The sequence below is a fragment of the Poecilia reticulata genome, linkage group LG7 (genome assembly GCF_000633615.1).
Source record: "Poecilia reticulata strain Guanapo linkage group LG7, Guppy_female_1.0+MT, whole genome shotgun sequence".
NCBI lineage: Eukaryota > Metazoa > Chordata > Actinopteri > Cyprinodontiformes > Poeciliidae > Poecilia > Poecilia reticulata.
This window is the reverse complement of record NC_024337.1, coordinates 21981381-22005734: the sequence shown is the minus strand read 5'-3', so window position 1 is coordinate 22005734 and position 24354 is coordinate 21981381. Positions and strand designations below refer to the sequence as shown.

The 24354-nt window shown below is 40.4% G+C and overlaps 1 protein-coding gene across 4 annotated transcripts in view; it reads left to right on the top strand.

Moving 5' to 3' along the window:
• Positions 1–24354, top strand: part of plxnd1 (plexin D1) — a 104405-nt gene that overhangs the window by 8600 nt on the left and 71451 nt on the right. For all 4 annotated transcript variants that reach the window (XM_008414048.2, XM_017305700.1, XM_008414045.2 and 1 more), the window contains exons 3-7: positions 4517–4648; positions 5918–6018; positions 13945–14074; positions 18049–18214; positions 18392–18500. In XM_008414048.2, the coding sequence (XP_008412270.1) occupies positions 4517–4648; positions 5918–6018; positions 13945–14074; positions 18049–18214; positions 18392–18500 (638 nt within the window). The remainder of the gene's footprint in view (positions 1–4516; positions 4649–5917; positions 6019–13944; positions 14075–18048; positions 18215–18391; positions 18501–24354) is intronic.

The window sequence follows — 24354 nt, the reverse complement described above, 5'->3', positions numbered from 1 at the left end:
TATATAAACCCTTTGATTCACTGTGAAAACAGACTCTATCTACAGATATTGAAATAAAGGGTGCAAAAAGATTTAATCATACTAAACATTTCCTGTTTTAAGTCAGTTTGGATAAACAAAGCCCTTTCTGTTTGCTATTATTCTAGTTGCTCCAGAATAATAAGGGAGGGATTTTTGAAAATAAGTTTGTATGTCTTTCTATAAGCGCCAGACAATAGTTTGCAGAACTTTAAAGTCCCAAAAAAAAAGAAGACCATTAAAGACCAAACACTCCCAACATGATATTGTCTACATTGTACATCACATAGTGATGGTTCTGAGGTTTGCTAGCTTCCCAGGCCTTCGCCTTGAATGAGTTTCCTAGTGGTAGTCTTGCTTTTGATGTTTCTTTTAGAGTAGATTAGTCTTTCAGCCCAACTTCATTCAGAACTGTCTCGCCTGTGAATGATAACTAACTGGTTTCAGCCAGCGTCTATTTAAGGTCTTTTGGTTTTGTTGTAAGTTTTTATTTCCCCATTGTATTTTGAGGCGATGCTTTAAATTTCATCCACAAAAAAAAAAAAAAAAACTGTTCTGGCATTTAGAAAATAGAAAATAAATACATCAACTGGAAGTGTTCATTTTGATTTAAGACTAAACAATGGTTACCGAAAGCTAATGTGACCTTTTATACAGTGTATGTTAGTATCTGGTATCAACTACATTTCTCTTGCTGGCTCACCTCTATCGATCTTTATTCTCCCGGTTGTACACATCCAAACATACTCACACAGAGAGAGGACAGGAGAGAATGAGTGCACAGCAGCTGAGCGTTCCTTGGTTGAATAGAGCCTTTGATCTGCATGAAGATAGATAGAGAATGGAATCAGAGCGACCTGCCAGTGCAGCAGGTGTTTTGCTGGCTGACCGGGTGGCGCTTTGTGCCACAGCTCACCTCCTATTCTTTACCCTTTCCAGGTGTGTGGGCCGCTGTTTGCAGGCTCCTCGCTGTGTCACTCTCTGCGTGTGTTTGCAGTCACTGGGGCGCAGGCTGAAGACACAATACAGCTGCTTACTATCCCCACTGTGTGTGCTTATAGAAGTGGTGGGTGGCGTTTAAAAATGACAGCAATATTTGGAGCCTGAGACAATGTCTTTCATCCGGCTTTACTAAGCTTCTGTCTGCTTCGATTTAAAATTACCCGGCCTGGCTCAGTAGGTGGTGACGTTTGTTTTTCTTGCGCTGTTCGATGCAGAAATATTCTCCTTTCTTGGACATTGTCCCATTTTGACATGTTACCGCCAGAAGTTTAAATATTTTTTTTTTTAATTCAAATGAAGTGGACAGAAAATGATAAAAGAATGTGAACATCTGTAAAGTGAGGGGCTCATTTGTATCCACAACCTTTACTCTGAAAGCCCCAAACTAAAACCAATTCAAACGCGTTTCTTCAAATGTCATGTAAATAGCTAGCAAAGTTTAGCTGCTTGTTATTTTTAATAGAAAATAATGCAAGTGTTCTGTAAAGGCCTCAACGTTTTGGAAATAAAAAAAGTATAGTACAGCAGCAAACCTGTCAAGACATGACACCTAAACAGGAATCTCCAACTGGTGGGTCGAAAATGACTCTTCAGATCCTCCACTGTGACAAGATAAAATGGTAAGGAATTGATCAGTGCTTTAAAATGTAAAGCCAATAACCAAATGTCGTCCTTTGAAGTTTTAGTGTAAAGAATATTTTTGCTTCGTAATTTGTTTGTGTTTTGGTTGCAAACTGTTCTGTTTTTGGCATCGTTTTCTATAAAAACACAATGTTACACCAAAGAATAGATATCCATTCTCTTTTGTGTAAAGGTTTAATGAACAACAACATCAAAATTGTTCTTTAAATTGAAAATCTAAACAAATATCTTATTGTAGATATTGTAAAAACAAACTACTATTTCACGCTTCTCTTACACAATAACCAGCATTTTTGGCTCCAAATACATTTTAAGGAGGAACTAATTGTTTGGGTGCAAAGGTTGTTGACCCTATGACCTAAAGCAGTGAAATGGTCCATGGTAGATGTGCAGGAGCAGCAAAGATTCACAGCTCAGATGGAAAAATCTCTCAACAGGATGGAGCATAAGTCTGATTTTAATGTTAAAAGAAGGCCTCTGCTGAAAGAAAGCTGTAAGCAGTCCGGTCTGAAATGTAGATATTTAAATAAACCCCTCAACATGAAGCATGTGGAAGAAGGTGCTCTGATGAAGTAAAAGGTTATGTGTAGGACCTAACACTGCGCATCACCATAGACATACCATTCTCACTGTGAAAAATGGTGGTGGCAGCATCATGTCCACAACTGGAGTGAATGAACGGATAATTACAAGACGAACCTGGAAGAATTTACAATCTGTGATAAAGCTGCAGTAGTTAACGTTCGAAAAAATGTCTTTTACGTATTTGATGAAACTGTCACTGTGTTGTTTGTGATTCTATAACATGAGACAGATAATTTGTGAAAAAATCATGCTCCTCCAACTTCTTTCCTGAGCGACTACTGTAATTTGCAGAAATGCACTTCTCACAGTCGGAAACCAAAAGGCCAGGAGGAAGGTCTTAGTGCTGTCAATCACATTTGTATATGCGCTGCTCAGTGCACTAACGGTCAAGAAAAAACTCGCCGTTACAAGAGATCTGTTCATGCTAACGAGCCTGAATGTAGTAGAGAGCAAGGGGGAGGGTGTGAGCAATGCATACACAAGAGTAATTGACAGTACTAAGACCCTCCCCCTGGCTCTGATTGGTTGTTCCTGACCAAGAGCAGATGGCTGTCGGAGCAGAGGCAGAAGACCTCTATTTTTTCACAGACTGTTTGTCTCATACTAACAAATATATTAAAACCATATTTTCTTTTATAAAAGTTACATACTGCAGCTGCAAAACATGAACGTTGTTTTCCAAAGTGTCGCTCCTTTTGAAGCTGGGAGAGACAAGCCTCAAAAGACTTGCAGTTGTAGCTACGGCAAAAGGACACCAACCCTTTTTAGAGTTTCATGTGTGAAAATCTAGAAAATTATCCATTATTGCCTTCCACTTCAAAATACAAGCACTTCAAAATACAAGCTTTGTGTCGGTCTATCACATAAAATCCCAGTAATATAAATTACTGACAAAAAAAAAGACATGGAAAAAGTTCTAAAAGTGTGAATGCTATTCTAAGGCCCTGTGCGTGTCCCGCAGATGGAGAGGCGACAGTGCCCATGCTTGTCAATAAAAGTGTCAGTCAGTGTGCCAGTTCCCTAGAATGGCAGGATGCCTCCACTGAAGAGAAACCCAGTGAATTACAGAAATAAGGGCTTTCTCTGTTAGCGTGACAGGAAGTCTCACTCAGCGCTGTTTGTTTTTCCTACAGAGCTCTTTATGTGTGAGTGTGTCTGTGTGTGCATATGTTTGTGCGTACGTGTTAATATTTCACCATTTTATTATCTTGAGCTGTAAGACGGCCAGTCTGTAGATAAATCACAGCTCGGCACAGCAAGATTAGGCACATTTGCTCGAGCAGAGAATCTCCTAAAATGTTTTTGAGCGGGTAAAACAATAAAAAAAAACATATTCAGGAAATTAAGTAATGAACTAAAATCATTTTAAGGATTTTTTTTTTCTTAAGACTTGCCGATACTCGCAGTTGCTGTCAGACATGAAAGCTTTTAGCTTGCTGAGTTGAAGTTTCTACTGTCAAGTTGGATGATTTAGGAGGGACTCTGTCAATTTTGTCATTTCACCTATTTGTACCCAAACATTTCCATTTCACCCCATGCTGAGCTATTTGCATCAAATTGCTGACTTTGCATTAAATTTAGCAAAACCTCTTGAACATAGGATGTGGTCATGGGAAGGTTGATTGAGCTTATATGGAATCAGTTCTTTGCTGGAGTTTTTCTTTGACTCACAGTTCTCCTTTAGATAGTTTTTAGGCTTTAAAATACTTTTTTTGTCCTCCACTTGACTTGTCAACTCTCCACTTTTTTGAGGGAAAGGAGTAAAACAGCAGTCATAATCCAAACAGAAACTTTAAGGGACTTTCCTAAAGCAAAAGGAATCACAGATGAAAACTGATTGTGACTCTTAGAAGTAAAGAATAGAGAAATTGGAAGTGGTCTAAAAAACTTTTGCCAAATACTGCATTGTTCTCGGCAAACGATTCATTAATATTTCAACAAGCAGCTCCTGGAGCCTCCGATGACAACTTTCCCAACATGGGAAGGAGCAAGCCAATCGGCAGGCTGACGAAACCTTGCAAACATTGTTGTAGGTGGAAGCAGCCTCCCAGCAGAGATCATTATGTGCAAGTTTCTGTCGGGAGTCACCAAGCGTGTATAGACAAATGTCAGAAAGCCTGAATTTGTTCAATCAGCAGAAAGCAAAAGCAATTCATGTTGTCTTGTAAACCATGTGGTGCTTAGATAAAGCTAGTGGTGCCAGACTGAGGTTCTGTGGTACGTTTGATCTTATTTTACACTGATTTCTACTCTCACTCTATCTTGGCAGCTGACCCTCTTCCCTAACATGACCTTGGCCAGCCAGAGGAACATGAAGCTGCCAGCTGGCGAAGCGGTTCACCACATCATGACTTTCGACCCCAACGACGGCAATTTTCTTTATGTCATGACTTCTCACCACGTAAGCACCCGAGTACAGACAAGGTTTCAGGCGGTAGATGTTTACTGCTAATCTGCACAGATGTCACAGACAGAGGAACCACAAGAACCACTTTCAGAACACATCTGCTAAAATCCAGGCTCATTGCTTCCATTTAGCAGAACACGGTTAGATTTGTTGTGGCGCTCTGAGCTCCTTCAGAGTTCAAAGCTCCCAGCTGGTTTCACAACTGCCGCACTTAAGGCTGTATGTGGTTGCACCTACTGCATTTATGTCACATAGCGTCGGTGTACCTGATTTCTTTCTGCGAAGAGATTAAATCACTTTGCTTCCTGTTTTCCGACACATTTTAATATGCACACCGATGAGCTGAAGTTGTTTTCACACATTTTATGGGAAGTTGTTGCAAAAAATCTTGTTAGCAACATACAGCACGATCCATAACCTCTTGAATGTCATGTTGAAATTATTGCTAGTGTAATGTTGTGTTTTTTTTTTTATTTCATTCACCAATTTTGACATTGGCACTAGTGATAACAACAATGGTATATGTACAGTGACCCAAAAATGTAAAAAAAAAAAAAATGCATCAACAAAATCACAAGCTGAAATTATGCTAAAATGAAAGTTATGCTAAACATTTTAGCATAACTTCTGTTGTAGCTTTGTGCTGTTGTGGATTTTGCATTTTGTCAATCCTTCTGGGTCGTATTAATGATGATAATATTAATAATAATAATAACGGGGACAACTACAAATCCCCTTTTCATGCTCCTTGTCAAAAACAATACATAATCTACTACCCACAGAATCTGCTTTGTAAAATGAAGAAAATTATATTTATAACAGCAAAAACAATGCTCTGTCACTACCTATTTTCCTAGAATAACTGAAGCTGCAACTTTCTGCTGACCAATTTATGGACTATTTTTAAGTTCATTTATTGCATTATCCATTGGGATTGCTAGAAATTACTATTTTCCCAGGGGCCAGACTACATCATTAAATTGCTTGTTATGTCCGCCCAGCAGTCCAAATCCCACAGATGACCTAATTACAAAGATTAGGCAACAGAGAAAAAGAAGCAAATCCAAACTTCTGACAAGCTGTAGCCAGCAGATGTTGTGGAGTGTATTTGTTCAGTGACATATTAACTGATGTTCAGAGCTGTCACAGAGTAAATTGCTGTTATTTATTTGTCTTGTACCAAACCAGCAAGTTTGTTAAAAAACGAAAATCTCTTTCCTTAATCTTTTTTATTTTTTTAATTGCTGTTGCTGTTGTGTACAGATGCTGAGAGTGAAAGTAGCAGAATGTGACCAGTGGAAGACCTGCACTGACTGCTTGGGGGCTAAAGATGCCTACTGTGGTTGGTGCACTTTGGAGAACAGGTGAGAATGACAACCTTTTGTGGTTTTGAAATGTCTTCCTTTCAGGGTGCCTTCACACCAGTCCTGCTTAGTTCTCTTTGATCAAACTCTAGTTTGTTTGCCTGCACAGTTCGGTTCATTTGGGGAGGATCGAAATCACAATAAAACTCTGACACTGAACAGAAAAGTGAACTCTGGTTTGCCTGAAAACCTAGAAGTGGTGAACAGGTTTCTCCAGCGGTTTGGTGTGTTTGATACAGCTGGAAATATAACAAATTAGGCCCGTTATCGAACCGAACCCACCGGACTGTCAGGTGTGAAAACAACCTTTATTGTATTCTGTTTTCCTTGATTTTCTTCTGGTAAACTTAATTGAATCATATTACCATGTGATATAGTGCCAAGGTCATGCTATGTGGTTGCTGACATAATCAGAAAGGATGAAGTGTGGAAAGGTTCACTTCGTCTTTCTAGTTAAATGCAGAAGTTTAACCACAGCAGCGTGATCTGACTTAGCAGTCCTTTGGAAGCAATAAAAGCGAAGACTGATAGTTTGATGAAATTGCTTTTGTTTGCCGCTTTGATACTTGAGGCACAGTAAAAAACCCGCTGACTCTTTTCCTGGTTTTGGGATTTGTCACTCTCGGTTTGAAAGTGTCGCCTTGGCACTGGCAGAGCGTGTTTTGGGTTTGAAAAACTGTCCTTGGATCACTATTGATTTGCTTTCCACATAGCCTCAGACTTGGGAGTAACATTATTGTTTGGAGTGTTCCCCTGGCTCTGGGGCGGTCTGAGGGTGGGAGTGCCTGACGAGGAGTGACTTGGCTGAAGTGGAGCTGTGAGCTGGTGGAAGTACACAGTGATTAATGTGACTGAGTCTGGATGGGCTTTCTGGACCCATGTCAGAATATGAGTGCCGTCGAGCTGTGTTTATGTGGGTCTGTGTTCTGGTTAGTTGCCAGTGATTAAAGCAGATCAGTCTAGATAGTGAATTTAGTGACAAGCTGTGCTGCAGCTCTAGAGGTCCTAGGGCTGCTAGAGGTCGTTAAGAGCTGGAAGGGTTAAAGCAAAGTGTGTCTGTGTGAATGTGATCAGCCTGTCTCACTGTCTCATTGTCAGTGGCGGTTTTTGATATGAGTGGTATGACCTGACATCCTGGGCAGCACAGCTTTTGGGATGATATACAAAAAAAATGCTCTCAGTCAATCTCATACAACAATATGAAAACACTTTATCTGCACTGATGAAGACTGACTCATCTTGGAATGCCAGACACTTGACAATGAACATGAAACTGATGCTGCGAGCTACTTGTTGACTCATTTCACCAGAACATTGACATTTCCTTTCTAGGTGTTTTGTTCATCTTTAAACATTGGGGGGGAAAAAAATGCAAAGAGCTTCATCTGAATGTGGTGTCACTCATGATATGAAGACTTATGAGCTACTCAGACCATACACACATTAATAGCAACACACAGACTTTAAAAAAGTATCAGGACCGACACTAGAATATTAAAACCACAAAAGAAAAGATGAGAAGGGATGTGGTGAGCAGAAGTAGGGACTTGCCCAGGGCTTCAGTCAACTAAAACCCGGCATTGCTCATTGTTATCTCCCTGTCTCCTCTCTCTATTTATCTATATGTTGTTTTTATTCCACTTTCTTTCTCACTCTACTGCATTTTTTACTCTAACGACCCTCCCTGTCCTCCGCTTTCTATTTTTTTTTCATTCCTCGCCCTTCTATTCTCCAGTAGCTTTGAGAATTTTAGCCATCTATCTCTCTGCCTGCCACCCTGTCTCCCTAGTTCTCGTCTTCTCCTCCCCCTGTGCCCCTGTCCCCTTTCCTATCCCTCTACAAAGGAGCGTTGATTGTGATGATGGTAGTGGGAGGGAGCGAGCACACTGGTTCTTTTTACAAGGAAATGTCAAAGTGTGTAAGCCTGCGTGCAAGTGTCAGCGTGAGTGCGCGTCTCTCTCTGGCTCTCAGAGGCCAGGGAGCTGATGTCATGAGTGTTTGTGTGTTTGATGCACTGTTTGGCCAGGCCCGCCGGCCGCTGGGCTGGCTTTGTGGTTTCGAGGCCTGGGCGATGTGGCGTGGGGGTGGATGATCTCCTTCATCACCTCACTGTCTGATACAACAGCAGACACTGGGAGCAGAGGAGGAAAAGCCAAACTACTAGATTTCGCAATCTGTGAAGCCGCCACTGTCCCTTTGGGGGCCAGTTTGATTATATGCACGGCTCTGACGTCTCTCGGCACATCCGCGATGTGGAGGGAGCACGAAAACATGTCTGTTCGCTTGTGTGAGGTGGCATTGTTGTCAGAAAAAGAGAGCCGGTTTCTCTGGCGGAGATAAAACCCAGTCCTTGATCACTGCTTTCATGCCGGTGCTGGTTTAATCTGCCACATGTCACGAGAAAGCACTTAAATATCTTTATTTGAATCAAATTATGCATGACATGCCATCGTTGCTATTCACAAATTATCATGCTTATCTGCATGTTCTTATCTGTCAGTGTATGTGTGCGTGTGTGTGTGTGTCAGCGTTCGTTTGTGTTGGCGTGAGCACTTCAGAAGCTCATATGTTCTGCTGCTGTTTAACAGCTTCACCGGCTTCCCACCTCTTCAGACACTCTGGGGGGTGATGAGTTTTCACAGGTCATATTTTAGCTGAAAATGTTGACTCTGTTTATTTTAAAGGAGCTTTTTTGGAAAAGCTTTTAAAGTCTGGCAGAGCGTGGAGAGGGAGAGGACGAGTGTTTGCATGTCAGAATTGTATTTTCATCGCCGTGCGTATTAGTGTTTCAAAAGAAAGTGAAGTGCTTTGAATTAATTTCTTCACAGTGCAGTGTTTGAGAAAATTGCTGTTTGAATTAGCAGGCATTTTAGGAAAGAAAAAAATAAAAACACTATGAGTGAGTTTGTTGTTTTCCTCTCCTAACAGTAGGACAGCTATTAGTAGTGCACTTCACAAATCTGGCCTTTATGGAAGTGTGGCTTAGAGAAAGCTATTGTTTAAATAATGCTGTAAGGTTTGCAGTTTGCGGCGTGCAAACTACAAGAAACAAGAAGATGGTGGAAGCAAGTGGTCTAGTCAGATGAATCGAACAATGAACTTCTTGACCTTCTTGCACTGTGAAGCATAGTGGTGTTGGCATCATGCTGAGGGAATGCTATCGGTGGTGAAAAAGTAACTGCTGCCCCGTTTGCACCACTCTTCAGTAAAGCCGCAACAGGTTTGCCTCGTGAACCTGTCGCCGATGATGGCAGTCTCTCACACCGACACTTTTTGAAACCAGATCTTAGAGTGAAACTTCTCTGTGCGACACCTCCGCGGAGATCTGAAGAACTCCACAAGTGTGAAAACGCACATGTATGGTGGTGGTAGTACTTTGCTGTGGGAAGGCTACTACTGCAAAGATAGGGAAGCTGGTTAGATTTGAAGGATAAGATGACTGTTGTTGTTTCGAGGAGTTGTTTTGAACATCTTTTAAAGTGGCGCAGAGTTTGTGTAAATTCAATGCTGTCTGTATTTGTGCTTCAGAGGAAAGTGAAATTATTTGACTTAATTCCTCCACAGTGCAGCATAGCAAATTGCTGTTTGAATTAGCAAGGTGTTAGTAGATTTTACGAATGAATTCAAGATAATGAAATGAGAGAGTTTCTTTTCTTTTTTCTTGCCGTTTGTTGATGCTCCTTTCCTTTTGAGATGTAAAATAACATTTCCTGGATGCTTGCTTCAGTTTCGTCCAATTAGGACGCATTCAGCACTTAAAAGATAAAATCTAGACATTACTGCACGAACTAAATATATTCTTCCGGGCTGAAAGCAAGGAACGCTGTCATAGTGGTTAGCGCTGTCACAGTGAGAAAACTGACGGTTGGCTTAGGGACTTTCTGTGTGGAGTATGCATGTTCTGCCTGAGCCTTTGTGGGTTTTTTTATGGCTTCTTTCCACTTCCAAAAACAGTCACATTCAGTTTATTGCTGATTCTAAATTAGCAGTAGGTGTAAGTAGGAGCGAGCATGGTAGTCTTCCTCTCTGTTTGATTTGAACTGAATGTACCCAACCCCTGGAAGGCGCTGCGATTTAAAGCCTGTCTCTTTAGACTGGAAGGAGGAAAATAACCATACTTTCACAGCTTCCCCCCTCCCCCCACCGTACTTAGTTACAGTATATCATAATGTAGGATTTCAGGATCATTTGTAGGATCATTTGTAGGATTCCTGCAGGGGACCAGTCAGCAAGAGTTCACATTTCTTGATCAACTGGCAGACTAGTGCGAGCGGGTATTTTTCAGAAAGGGGATATTAAAGAGACAGGTGGTAAAAGTTTTTTTCATGGAGGATGATCTCGTAAACAGCATCTAATGATACATTTTTTTCTTAATAATAATGCATTTGGATCTATGCTCTTTGGTTTCTTACACCAAATTTCAAAATGTCTCACTTTTGCAAGGTCAGTGATGGTATTCAGCATAGCTTGGTTTTTAGGAGTGGTCATTTGAGCTGCGGTTGCCTTTCTATCTATCGTCTTGAACCAGTCTGACCATGACCTCTGACATCACAGAGCCATATTTCTTTACCGCAACTGCCTCTCACTGGACGGTTTAGCTATTTTTTCATCCATCCTCTGCAAACCAAAGAGATGATTCTGCATGAAAATCTCACTGAAGAGCAGCATTTTCAGAAATACTACGATCAGCCCATATGGTGCTAACAAATATTCCAGAATCAAAACACTTTCATTCCCTTTCTGGTGCTTGGTTGGAACTACATCAAGTCGCCTTCATCATATCCAGCGACCTAAATACTTTGAGTTACATACTGACATATGGAAGAAATATATCTCGTAAGACTAAGACTTTTAAAAAAAATTTTAGGCAAGATAGGGACCAAGTTAATCTTGGGATGGCTCGAGAAAAATCCTTTTAGGAGTTGAAATTTTTATTGAAAATAAAGATGGGTGGGGGGATAGAAATTCAAAGGTTGAGCAGTGAAGACAAAAAGCCTTTTTTCTCTTCTCTACTCATCAGTTGCTTTCATTAATAAAATATATGCATTTTTGACTGTTTGGCCAAGGAAGACTGCCTTGGTATCATCACAGCATCCTGACCATGGTGAGAGTGAGCTGCTGCATTCACTGCTGACTTTATAGTAATCTATCCTATAAGCAGGCATGTGGCTCAAGATAAGAGAAAATGCAATGCTTTTTATAAAACTGCATAATAAGCAGCATCTAATTTAACATCAGTTTGCACAATATCCTGATTTTAAAGGACAGGTCGGATGCAACATTTGGTTAAGGATGATGTTTGTATTGCCATGCATTCCCATATGATGCATCAGTAATAGCTTTTGACAGTTAGATGGCCTTTGATGCTTATACAGGGGTTAAGTCATGGTAGGTATTTAAAACATCACAATGTGGGTAAATTAAATGAGTTAAAAGTAATTTCAACCAATATAATCACTACAATATACTAAAATAATATTGCAATTGCTTGTATTCCTACCTTTGTGCAGCTAAGCCTTTAATAACCATGAAGGCACAGCTTTGGCACAGCTCACATAAACATTTCATTAAAGTTGTTGTAAGATAATATGGCTGATTTATTGCAAAAGTCCAAGACTGTGCCAATCAGTTTTGGAGTTATCAAAATATTTTTTGTCCTCTCACTGATGTCTGCCCTCTTAAACTTAGTCATCATCTTAGCAGCTTTACTAAATTCCAAAGCAAGTGGTAATTATCATCCTGTGTGCATTGTGAGGGTCAACAAAATCCCCTTCAGTGGGGACTGTTGAGAATGCGTTCAGAGTTTATGAGTTTGTTTGTGTCTGGGTATCTTTTCTTTTTTTTTCACATTGCTTCCAGAGCCATCATTTTTATTTTTAGCTCAGTAGCTGACCTCACAGACCCTCCAGGTCCCTAAGTGCCAGTGGGACTGAGATTTTGGATGTCTACTTTCCTCGAACACAAATCCTCACACTTGCAGGCACATGGCCACACACTTTACTTTAAAACAACCACCAAAGTGTGAAAGGAAAGTGGGATGTACCAAGCTCATAATGGGACATGTGAGGAGGACACCAAATGGGCCCCTCTTTAGATTCTTCTGTAGCTCTGACTGAAAGGTCACTTTGTCCTTCCAGCCAGAGCTACAGATGAACTGAACTTTGTGCCAACATTGAAGTTCATTAGTGAAACACAAGTCAAAGTGTGAGGCCATGTTGCTTGTCGAATGGCCTTTCACAATTTTTCCTGTACCAGGAATTCGTTATTTCACAGACGAGCAGCTTTAAATGTGTCCCTGAAACAAGCATGCAGATTCATGGATGCACTGTTGCTTCATGCAGATTAAGTCCCAGTCTGGTAGTTTTTGCTATTCTGATATCTGCGACTGGTTCCTGATCTTGCCGCCTGCCGGATGGGTTACCATAGCAATGCGTGTGACCTAGAGTCAAGTGGTCTCCTGTGCCGAGCCAGGCAAACTGACAGCCGAGGTCTGAATGTGACATTAGGAGACCAGAGCACCTCATAAATCTGCGGGAAGCAGACCGTGAAACCCAACGGTGAGACTTTGACAAGTTCTGGAATGAAATGGAAACTGAAAAGTTCGTGCTTTCCTCGCAAAGGTTGAAATTTTGACCTTAAAGCTCTGCGTTCACACATGCACAACTCTCGATTACAAGATGCAGCGATGACAAGCGGTTATTATATGTGATCATAGCGTCAAATGGGACTTTAAAGCCTATGTAGCCATGTTGCCTCGGTGCTTTGCAGAATTAATCAAACGCCTTAAACTTTTTCACACTTTGTGATGCTAAAACCAGAGAGTGTAGTTATTTAACTGATAGACAAATCTAAAATAACTGAGACTATGACAACATTAGTGGACAAATAGCATCATGAAGACCAAGGAACCTCGCAGACGGGTCAGGGAGAAGGCTGTGAAGATGTTCAAAGCCAGGTTTAAGATTGCAAAAGATTATCACGAGCTTCGGATCCCTCATAGAGATTAGTCCTCAGGGCCCCCCTGTCCTGCATGTTTTAGATGTGTCTCTGTATCAGCACAACCAATTGAAATCACAGTGTTATCTTGTCAGGATGATACTCAGGGTTGCAGAACCCTTTTAAACACTCATTCTTTTAAGTCCTAAAACATGCATGGTGGTTGGTTCAGACTAAAATGTAACTCTTTGGCCGAAAGTCTAAACATTGTGTGTTATGGAAAACTAATACTGCAAGTTGCCTTGAACCCAACATTTGAACAGTAACAATTGTTGGTGTCAGCATCATGCTGTGGAGGCAGAGGAGCTGGTTGGAGTTGAGGGAAGGTTAAATGAAGGTAATTCCTCAGAGACAACATGCTAAAGACTGTAAGACTTCAGTTTGGGGTTGTGGACTTATTTCCATCAAGACAACAACCAGAATGATACAACCAGATCTATAATTCAATTAAACCATATTCAGGATTTGTTGGAACACATTACAGTTGTTCCGTGTTGTTAGATCATAATTCAAATGAAAGTCTGCGGCAGGACTTGAACATTTTTGGTCACAGATCTCAATCTAACTGAGGATGAGTTATCTCGCAAAAAAGAACAAGTTTCAGTCACCGGATGTGCCAATCTGGTCGAGGCCAAAGAGGAAAACCACAGATCTACAAATACTGAGTCAGTTTTGAAGAATACGAATGCAAAACTGTTCACAAAACTGCAGCACACCAAACATTGTTTTCCTAAAACTTTGTGACTGTGCTGCAGAATGTATTGGACTGTATCAGAAAGAAATCCTATTACGATAACATTGAGGTTTGTGTTTGCACTGTGACAAAATGTGATGAAGCTCAGTAAGTGGGAAAACCTTTGCAATTCGTAGTGAGATGTGATGTGATAAGGCAATATGCATGCGAATCATATTTTGCCACTTTCTATCTAGATGCACCATCCAGAACGAGTGTGCCCGAGGGTTGCTGCCTCGCTCCTGGATCACGCTGGGTGAAGGCCCCAAGCAGTGTCCCTCCATCACCCTGACCCCCCCAGAGATCAGCATCTCTGCAAAAATCGAGGTACTGTTATCTCTCTCTCTCTCTCCCCCCCTGCTATTGCCATCACCTTGTCATAAGCTGCAAGGAATGGCAGTAATGGGGTCACTGTATTTAAAGCAGATTTTTCCCACACACATTTATAATCTGACACCACCTCTGTCGTTGCCCGCCCTATTATTATAACTCGGCAGATACGATCGGACCTCTGCCGTTTGATGCTGCAGCTCCCCTTCCCCCCCCTTCTTTTAATGCCACCTTCTCCTTTTTAGTAAAGCTGACATTCATCTGCTTGTTTAGCTTTCTGATTTACAGCAGTACTGCCTTTGTTCACGGTCACCGCTCTGATAGCACCTCAGTCTAAATGCACTTTGCTGCACTGAATCACATGGGAGCTCTTTGTGCGGAAATAAGTGGCGCACAGCTGCTAAACAAACAAGCCAAATGTGAATTAAAATATCTGTTTTCCCCTCTCAGGTCTTTCACTCACTGAGTGATTAAAGATGCAACCCTGAAATGAAGATTGCGTGCAGTATGGAAATTTTGCACTTTCCTAACATTGTTTTGTAACATCTTACAATTGAAGGTGGTTTGGATTGTAAGTAATCTGACCCAAAATGAAGTCCAGCTATCCTGATACGTCCAATAAATCTGGACTGAGATGTCGGGTTTCTAGACAAAAGCTTTTTCCCCTCATGAAACCATTGAACCAGTGGTCTCAAACTGCAGTCATCAAGGTCTGGTGTCTGATAACTTTTAAATGTCTCTCAGCTTCAGTCCACCTGGCGCCAATATTAGCTAATTAGCAGAGGTCTGTAGAGCCTGACTGCATGCCACGGAGGCAGTTAGCGATTTAATTCAAGTGTGTAGGACAAGGGACACATCTAAAAGTTGAAGGACACTGATTCTCAAAGAGAACAGTTTAAGACCACTGCACTAGACCCAGCATGAGGATATGCTGTGGTCTGATTAAACCAGGTATGTTTGTTATTTAAAAAAAGGTCTGTGCATCATTAAAGGAGGTCACACCTACTGTAAAACGTGGTGGTGGCAGCCAATAGAGACGTTTTTCCTGATGTGGATGAAACTTCTATCAGAACCAGATTTAGTCTAAACAGCTATCTGCCTGGTTCAGCTGGGACTTGAGACTGAATGAGATAAAGACATGCAAAGAGGCACTGGGATAAAGTCTGTCTATGGGTAGAAAAAGCAGCGGAAGACCATAACTACAGAGATAGATCAAGATAAACTATCTAACTATCATCTCTATCAAAAAAGGAAAGTGTTATGCCTAATCTTAAAAGTAAACAGGGGGTCTGCCTCATAAACAAACACAGGCATCTGGTTCCACAGGAGAGGAGCCTGATAATTGAAAAAGACCCTGCCGTTTAAAAGCCAAGTGCTCCGTTGGGAACATAGAGTTACAGTAAGAAATTAATATATACTCTAAACTCATCACTGGGCAAGAATGCCATATGTGGGGGTTTTAATGATACATTTTCTTTTCAGGGTTTAATGGCTATACAGCAAACATGTTCGATAATTTAATAAAGATCTGGATGCACAAGATTGAATATAATGTTAATTTTTCTCTAAATTACTCAGGGTCAAAATTATACATGCAGCCCGGCTAATGTTGGTAAGCAAACTATACTCCAATCACATGTTTGTTGTATTCATGAACAAGCCTCTTGCATAGTTCTGGCTGGGTGTTTGACCACTCTTTTGGAGTTCATGTAATTTAGTTGGTTACTAAGCAAATACTATCCTTTTAAGTCTCATCCTTAAATTTCCAATAGGGTTTGATATGGCAGACATTTTTTCCGTTTTGGACACACATTGTCAAAGTGCTGAAGTGGATGTTATTCCACCCACTTTGTACAATGTAACCCCTCAGGATGACACAACCACCAACATGCCTGGCAGTGGCTATGGTGTTCTTACTCTTCAAAGCCACATCTTGACTCCTCCAAACATTTTTCTTGTCATTATGAGCAAGGTCTTATCGTATCATCTTATCACAAAACATCTTTGTCCAGACTGGTGCAAACTTCCGTTGAACTTAGAAGTATTTGGTGTTTTATCTTTGGACCTACAAAGGAACAATAAAGAATTACTACAGCTAGAAACTTGTAATCAGGCTCAAAATCTGGGTGTAGTTGTAGACCTGAACATTCAGAGACGCATACAAACAATTGCAAACTTGGCCTTATATTAATTGAAGAACATTTCTAGGATTAAAGAACTAATGTCAATGCAAGATCTTGAGAAGCTCATCCATGCATTTATGTTTAGTTGCATTGATTACTAAACAATAATGTCTTCACATGTCTGCCTAAAAAGTCACTCAGCTGCAGCTGATCCAGAACGCTGCTGCTCATGTTCTCACTAAAACTAGGAAAATGGAGAACATCAGCGCAGTTTTAAAAGTGCTTCCACTGGCTTCCTGTGGCTCTAAGAATACACTTTAACAGTTTATAAACTAGCACCAAAGCAGATTAAAGACCCGTTGTCAGCGCATCAACCTTCTGGACCACTCAGGTCTTCTGGTTCTTCTGGTCTACTCTACATTCCCAGAATCAGAACCAAACATGGAGACGCAGCATGCAGTTTTTATGCCCCACTATTTTGGAATAAATTTCCAGAAAACCGCAAAGATCCAGAGACACCGACCCTGAAACACACTAAACCTACACCAACACCAAAAACCCACCTGTTTAGAGTTGCATTTGATTAATAAGAACAGAAACTTGATTAATATATTTGATGATTATTCTTGACGATTTTAAAGATTTGTTTCTCGTTTTTTAATTGGTTCTGCGTTATGTGCTTATGGTGTAAAGCACTTAAAACTTGCTGAAATGTGCAATAGCAATAAATTTGTCTTGGTTTGACTTGTTTTTGGGTCCTGGGTTGTTGCTTGGCAGTTTTGTGGTCTGAGCAAATTTTCAGACTTTCCATCATTGTCATGCATTTGTTATAAATAATCCCCTCAATAATGCAGATTTTTACCATTTCCTTAATTCGGGTTGGTGTTTGTTCTTTGGTGGCATTGCTGGGCTTCTTTAACAGCGCCAGTCTGATTTAATCATTCTTGGCAGGATAATATATCTGGGTTCAAAGATTCCCTGAGTGGTCTGACATGCAAACTGTTGTTTTCAATAATCCCTTCTCATCAGTGCATCGTGTTACAGGGAGATAACAATGCCGTGATTAGATCACTGATCTCTGCCACTTGGAATATATTTGACCTCTAATTACAGAGCGTAATTTGATGGAAGGCGGAGACGACAGGTCATTAATTGCTTCATTAATTGTGAATATTTGCTTGTTGGGGGGCGGTCGGTCTTCCGTGGGCCATAATTGCTTCACCAAACGGCTGATTCAACGGCAGGAAGCCCAGCTCAAGGTTGTCTCCGCAAACAGGAAGCAGGAGGCAGGAAGTCAGGGCCCGAGCGGGGGGAAATGAACGATTCCAGCAAACAATGGGGCAGATTTTTGAGACATGTCAGCACAAGCCGCTGACCACCTCAACTCCTACCTGCTGAGACGCTGATTTGTTTTCCTCCAGTCCAAGATCCTCTCTCTAAACTTCCACCCTCATCCACGTGTTTTTCTTTTTTCCCCCTCACATTAAATTCATTTAACTAAAATTCAGACATGTCAGCGAGGTGTTATGTTTCTCATTATACATCTGTCATACTTCATCACTTTCTGCAGATTTAGATGTGATTCTAGCACTCTACCATCTGTTTCTCCATCACATGGTAGTTTTTCTCTTTTTCTGCCTGATCTCCTGAGCAATCTTGAAGTGGCGCCAACATCCTCCGCCCTCTCTCGTCGAGCTTGTGCGCATAAACTCAACCAGAACACACATTTGCGGGCACGGCAAATTAAAAATCTAATTAATTTTGATCAACATGAGCAGCTATTTATGTTTCTGCTCCTATATCTGTTATTTTTTTGTTTGTTTATTTTATTTTTTTCTTTCGCTGCAGGCTGTTGGCATCCTAATAAACGGCAGCATTCCCGATCTGATTGGCTCGAAGGTAGAGTGTGAGTACAAGCCCGGGGTTTCCACTGCTGCCACGGTCTACGGTCTCCAGATCCAGACCTGCCCCCTCCTTCCACCAGAAAACTACCAACCAATACCCCCTGGCACAGGTGAGCCATCCATTTGTCAGGCACATTCTTTTTTTTTTTCTTTTTTAGCATAGAACAAATGTAATTTCCGCTCTCATCTCAAAGGGTCTGAGTCTGGTGCCGTCTATTTTGCTTCATGAGAGCGATACCATCTCCAAATGTTGCAGAGCTTGACACATGCGGCCTTTGTTTCTGCAGATCACCTCACTGTTTTGGTGGCGATAAAGGTGAATGGCACGTCTGTTGTTTCTGGGAGCTTCATCATCTACGACTGCGAGAGAACCGGACAAATACACCCAAAGACGTCGTAAGTCAAACATTTCACGTCACAATCTCAAGAGTTTATGATTCTTGGCAAATATTTGATGATTCTGTGTCACAGCTCTTAATACACATTATTTTTTCTTTCGTCGATAATTTTTCTTTTCTTTTGACATCTTTCTACTTTTTTCCTCAGATTCTAGTATAACAAGATCTCCCTTCTAGTTTTTAATTAAAAGTATAATTAAGGTTTTCACATGAACAGCACATAGCGATAGCATGCTGTCAACGACGACACTGGTGGGTTTCACACTTCTCCATTTGAGACACTTTTAAAAAAAGCTCCAACTACCTGATGTTCAGTTTAACATCTTAAATTACTAGTTAGCGTTTCATCCAAATGAGAATTTTGGGTCTGAGATGTAAATTGATGATTCTCTGCTGTCACCGCACTGACAGCTTTAAAGTTTTTTTTGTTTTTTTTTTAACTGGCTGCTTTTCTCTTATTTCCACTAGTTTTTTTTTTTTTTTTTAGAGGAATGAGTTCGGTTTGTTTTTCTTGTTAACTCACCTGAAACATTCATATAAAACTTTAAATTGAATCTCTTGGCACTTAGTTACCAGCATCTTGTTAGAAATACAAAATTTTTTCCCGATTTTTAGTTTAATCTTTGAAAAGTAGTAAATACTATAATAGTTTAAGATAAGGTAGTTCCTAAAGAGCAGAAAACTTGTAATATTTGAGAATGTAAGGATGAGACATTGCTCTGGACTTTAACTGGACCATCCTTCCCTGCCAGATCATTATTGTAATTAAAAATGTGTTCTTAATAATTCACCTGGTTAGATGAAGGTTAATTAAAATAAAATAAAACTAAAAAAGTGAATGTTTTTCAATCTAAAACATTTCATTTCAGCTCTGGTTGTGTGTTTAGGATCATTGTTCTGGTTGAAGCTGGATTTCTATCTTAGCCTAAAGTCTCTTGTCACAATTCTTCTACAATAGTTTTATACTTTAACATCTGCCAAGATGAGTAAACAAAGACATAAGAAATGAAAACTTATGAAAGTTTGAAGAACAGGGCCAGCACTACCTTAAGAAGGCCCTTCCTTGGTTTAAAAGTTTTGCACAAAGCTGTGGCTCTGATCTGTGTTTTCTGAAAGGACACAAATCCGAATAAATATGTAAACCACATCGCAAGACAACCTATTGAATGTAACTGTCACTTTATTAGTAAATACTTTGCGCTATTTATTGGGTAGAACATTCATTTCCAATAGACTATTTATTCTCTCTGCCTGTGGCTTTTATTGAATTACTTGATCTGATTATATTCTCTCCACTTTCCCACGTTTTAATGACAAGGCTTATAATAAATCCCCCAAAACAATCCCTCCTAACGGAGACTAAACACCAACAAACTGCTCTTGTAGCAGTCTCCAAACAGAAAACCTGAACTGAAATATCAAGCCTTTCCCTCAGTGCCGTTTCAGATCTGCACACACAGCTGGACAATAAAGACAAAGCAAAGCCTCAATTCTGTGTTTGTTCTTCTTCTTCCACGTCCCTCGTCTCCTCATCAAATGCATTTTATTTAGGCCATGCTGGGTAAACACAGCCAACATGTCCTCTCCCAGGGCTTATTGTGGTGTTTGGTTTGCTCAAGGTTTCCTCAGTGCGGGATCAAATGCGGGATTAATATTCTGTAAATGTTAAGCCAAAGGAAATTAGATATGTATGTTTGGTTGATCACACCCGTGTTTGTTTTTCTTAAAGACTTTGACTTGGATGTCCTTGTCACAGCGGCGGGGTTTTTCCTCAAAATGTGGAGGCATTCCAGCTGGCATCCTCCTGCATGTTGGACCATGTTGCAGGATCTTCTCTATCTGATCCCGAGAGCCTCATCCATGTGCATTGAGTGTGTTTGACAGATTCACAGAAATCTACCCCCCTCCACTCCCCCCCCAAAAAAGCATTTTGGTGTCCCCCTCCCTTTGTTCACTTTTTGAAAGTAGTTTCGAGGTGTGAACACAGCGGCTGCAGGTGTACGTGTGTGAGACTGCACCCAATATGTGGCGGGGTCCAGGAGTGTGAAATTAGACGGCGGTTTGTCGGAGGTGATAATGAGCAAAGTGCCGTTCGCACAGGAAGAGCATTACGCAGAGAGGTTCAGAACTGCTGGGCTCTATCTGATCTCATTCACTTCATGCTGTTTTTTTTTTTAAACAGTGCGTTTTGTTACACACTTAGACCCAATGAAACCACATAAAAGAGCTCTTTTTTTATGAAAAGCGCCATCACTCTACTAATAGATAAATCAAAGTCTTGAAGGATGAGAAAGAAAAACCCATTCTTCTGAAGAAAGCATTTTCTTTGGTTTTAAAGCACAGATCCTCCTCTGTTTTATGCTAACTGAGGCTATTATGTTTCATTTAAGTAATGTCGGGCATTAAATGCTTTTAGAACCAAAGGCATTAGACTTTTTATTCTGCACACTTTGAAAGAAATTATGCGCTTTTATAAAGCTAATTTTGTTTCAGTAATAAAGTTAATCGACAACATGATTATTTGCTAGCTCAGTACAAACTCCTTTGGTATGAACAAAATTGGTTTCAGAATGCACGTATAATGTCATTACTTGTGATCTTTAAATACAAATATTGCTTTGATTCATTTGAATAAGTCAGAATGCCACAGAAAAGAGTCATTGTAGTGATTAAACTATAGTGAAAGTCGTGTATTATAAATTGTTTTGCAAGTAGGGCGATACGTTTCCAGTGTTTATTTCTGTGAATTTTGATGACTATGGACTATATCTAATGAAAACCTAAAATTCAGATTTTTATAAAAATCAGAATCCATCCACTGTCTAGATCTTTGCAGGGGAGACTGGTGCTTTTCTCCAGGAGCCATTGGGCAAGAGGCAGGGTGCATCTTGGACCGGTGGCCAGTGCATCACATAGCAGCACAGTACAAACAATCACTCACGCGAAAAGACAATATAGAGACCAGTCAGCCTAATGGTTGTGTTTTTGGACTGTGAAAGGAAGCTGCAGTACCTGGAGAGAATCCATGCATGCACATATAAACTCCATGAAAGACCCCAGCTGGGACTAAAAGCCACTACCTTCTTGCTGCAATGCAACAGTGCTACCAACTGCACCGCTGTGCGTCCCATGCAATCCAAATAATGAGAAATGCTTTTTATTCAGAAAATATCTGTCTACCAAAATATTATCGTATTGTACAGTAAATACAATCAGTTCTTACTCAGTGGTACTTTTGCCTGAACGTCCTGTAGTAGGTCATCCAAGTAGATACAAAGTCTTTCTAGAAATAAAATCTCCATCTTCATGAAGCCTTTGCACCTCTTTCTGCTTCAGCTTTTCCTTTCACTTGACTTTCTATTGATGGTCATGGACAGAGCTCTATGTGATCTCTCTTTATTCCTCTGTAATGTCCCTTCTTTTTAGCCGTTTTTACATAACATATTCGTCACATAACATTATAAAATAATCTTTATATTCATCTTATGTGATGAAGTTAAGTTTTACAGTAGCTACAAATTGCAATAATAAAACTTCGTAGACCTAAACTATGTCACAAATATCAATTATTTATTATTTATCAATTATTTAGCTCTCTGTCTGTAATTACTCCATATACTATGCATACATATGCTTAAAATAAAGATAATAATAAAAAAACTGTAAGCTTGACATTAGTGATTATAAAACAGGTTTGTAATTTGGTACTGTTTGTGTTGTATTTTTGACTTTGTACAGTGGTAGGATATATGTGTGTTTTTGATTTAACCCTATTATTATCTCTCAACTACAATTGGAAACTTGCTTCAGCTAAATCTGGCTTTTAACTGAATTATTGAAATTAATTATTTCATTCATTTACTGAGTTGCATCAGTACAAAGAAGTAATTGTGAAAAAATCACAAATGTAATGTATCTGTAGGACTAATGTAGATTTTATAAGAAAATAGTGAAAAGATTGAGAAAATTTCACACCAAGCCGTTTTTGCAGAACAGCCAATGTGTAAGCGCTTGAAAATCAACACAGTTGCAGTTTTAATTTATCTATATCCTAACATGGTCGCAGGTTATTTATTTGGAAAGTTTGGATCTCATGTCTGTTGCCAGGAATTCAGAATATTTTGGCCTCCACTGACTGAATGTTGTCCAATATTTTTCATTGTGTAGATTTTTTTTTCCTCCTTTGTTGAGTCCAGAAAATTAACAGAAGTGTAATAATGAAGAAAGGTTTCATACAATATATTTGGCTGAACGAGCCCGCTAGCTGTTCCAAACGTAACGAATCAGGAGGAATGTGTTAAAAACGAAGAAAACAGATAGTATTTACACTTCTGAGAGTCACACGGTAAAGTTCATTTATGATATAATGGTGCCAAACCAGTTTGCATGCGTGTGTTTGTCTGAGAGAGTGAGCGCTGTTTATACAGCTCTCCCTGAACACGGTTAAAGTGATCACTGGGTAAAGTGTTAATGACAAGCAGACCGCGGCATTCCAGCGTCGCTCTGCAGCCTAGGACAAACACTAAACATTCACTTCTCTCTCTGCCCCAAACTTACTCTATTTATGTTCCATCCTTTACTTTCTTTTCATTTCACTTTTTTTCACACCTCAGTTCTCTTTCTTTTTTCCTCTCCTCGCTCATGTGTCTGTTGGTTAACTTGCACTCCCCTCCCTGAGAGTGAGGCTTTCTTCTGGATGTGTTTCTCTCTGACAGAGGTGTGATTGAGGATGTGTGTTTAACCGCTGTGTCCACGGAGGGACCCTGAGAGTGTGTGTATTTAGTGCGAGTGTGTACGCGAGTGGTCATTACGACCAGGGGTGAGCAGTTTCACAGGGTGTTTGCTGTCAGCTTTCAGTCGAGCAGAGAGAGAGTGTGGTGTGTATGCAAACAGTCTGCATGTAAATGTGGGTGGGTGGTGAGGTTTTTAGGTGTTTTAGTAGGACAGAAAGGGAGTCAGGGAAAAGTGCAGCTGATAACAGCCTGGAGGAGTCCGTCTGGTTTTAATCAGAACACACACACACAAAGACAGTTACACATCCTCTTACACCCTCCGCCGTCTAATCTAGAGACCCCCTCAGAGTGTTGCTATCATTGGAGGCACCATCTTTCCTAGTGTGGGACATCTGTCTCTACCCAGAGGCTACTCAAAGATGCAGACTCCATACACGCATGCAAGCACGCACGCGCACGCACGCACGCACGCACGCACACACGTTTACAGAGTGCCGGTATGTTTAGGTGGTCTATCTGGAAGCCACATTGTTGGCCCTTATCTACAAACGTTCTGTTTGTTACAACTCAGAATGACGGAGAAAGGAGTTGATTTAGATGTTTTCCAGGCCTGGAGGATGGAAACAATTTCACATTTCCAGAATTTGAAAATTTTTTTATCCATCCATCCATCCATCCATCCATCCATCCATCCATCCATCCATCCATTTATCATCCGTCCATCCATTTGTCCACCTGTCTGTCAATTCCTCCATCCATCTTTGCAGTGGATGGAGGAAATACAAATCATTGTATTGTATATTAAAGCCGAATCTCTGACTCATTCAGGGCTGATTTTTGAAGTGATCCTTCAAAACGAGAAATTTCACTGAAAAAAAAATACAACGCTTTGTCATGAAAAATGTCAATACATGAAGAAACCTTTTTCTTTTTTTTAATCATCTCAACCGCTTTTCCAGCCTTCGTGCTCGCTGTGCACACATCAGCTGAGCCTGCGAGCATGATCTAGGAAATGTTCTCGGTAAAGCCGCTACATGTCGGCACCGTAAAACCCGAGCCTGATTTCACAGAAATTTAAACACATGAGACGGCATGCGTTCTCATGCATCATCATTTAGC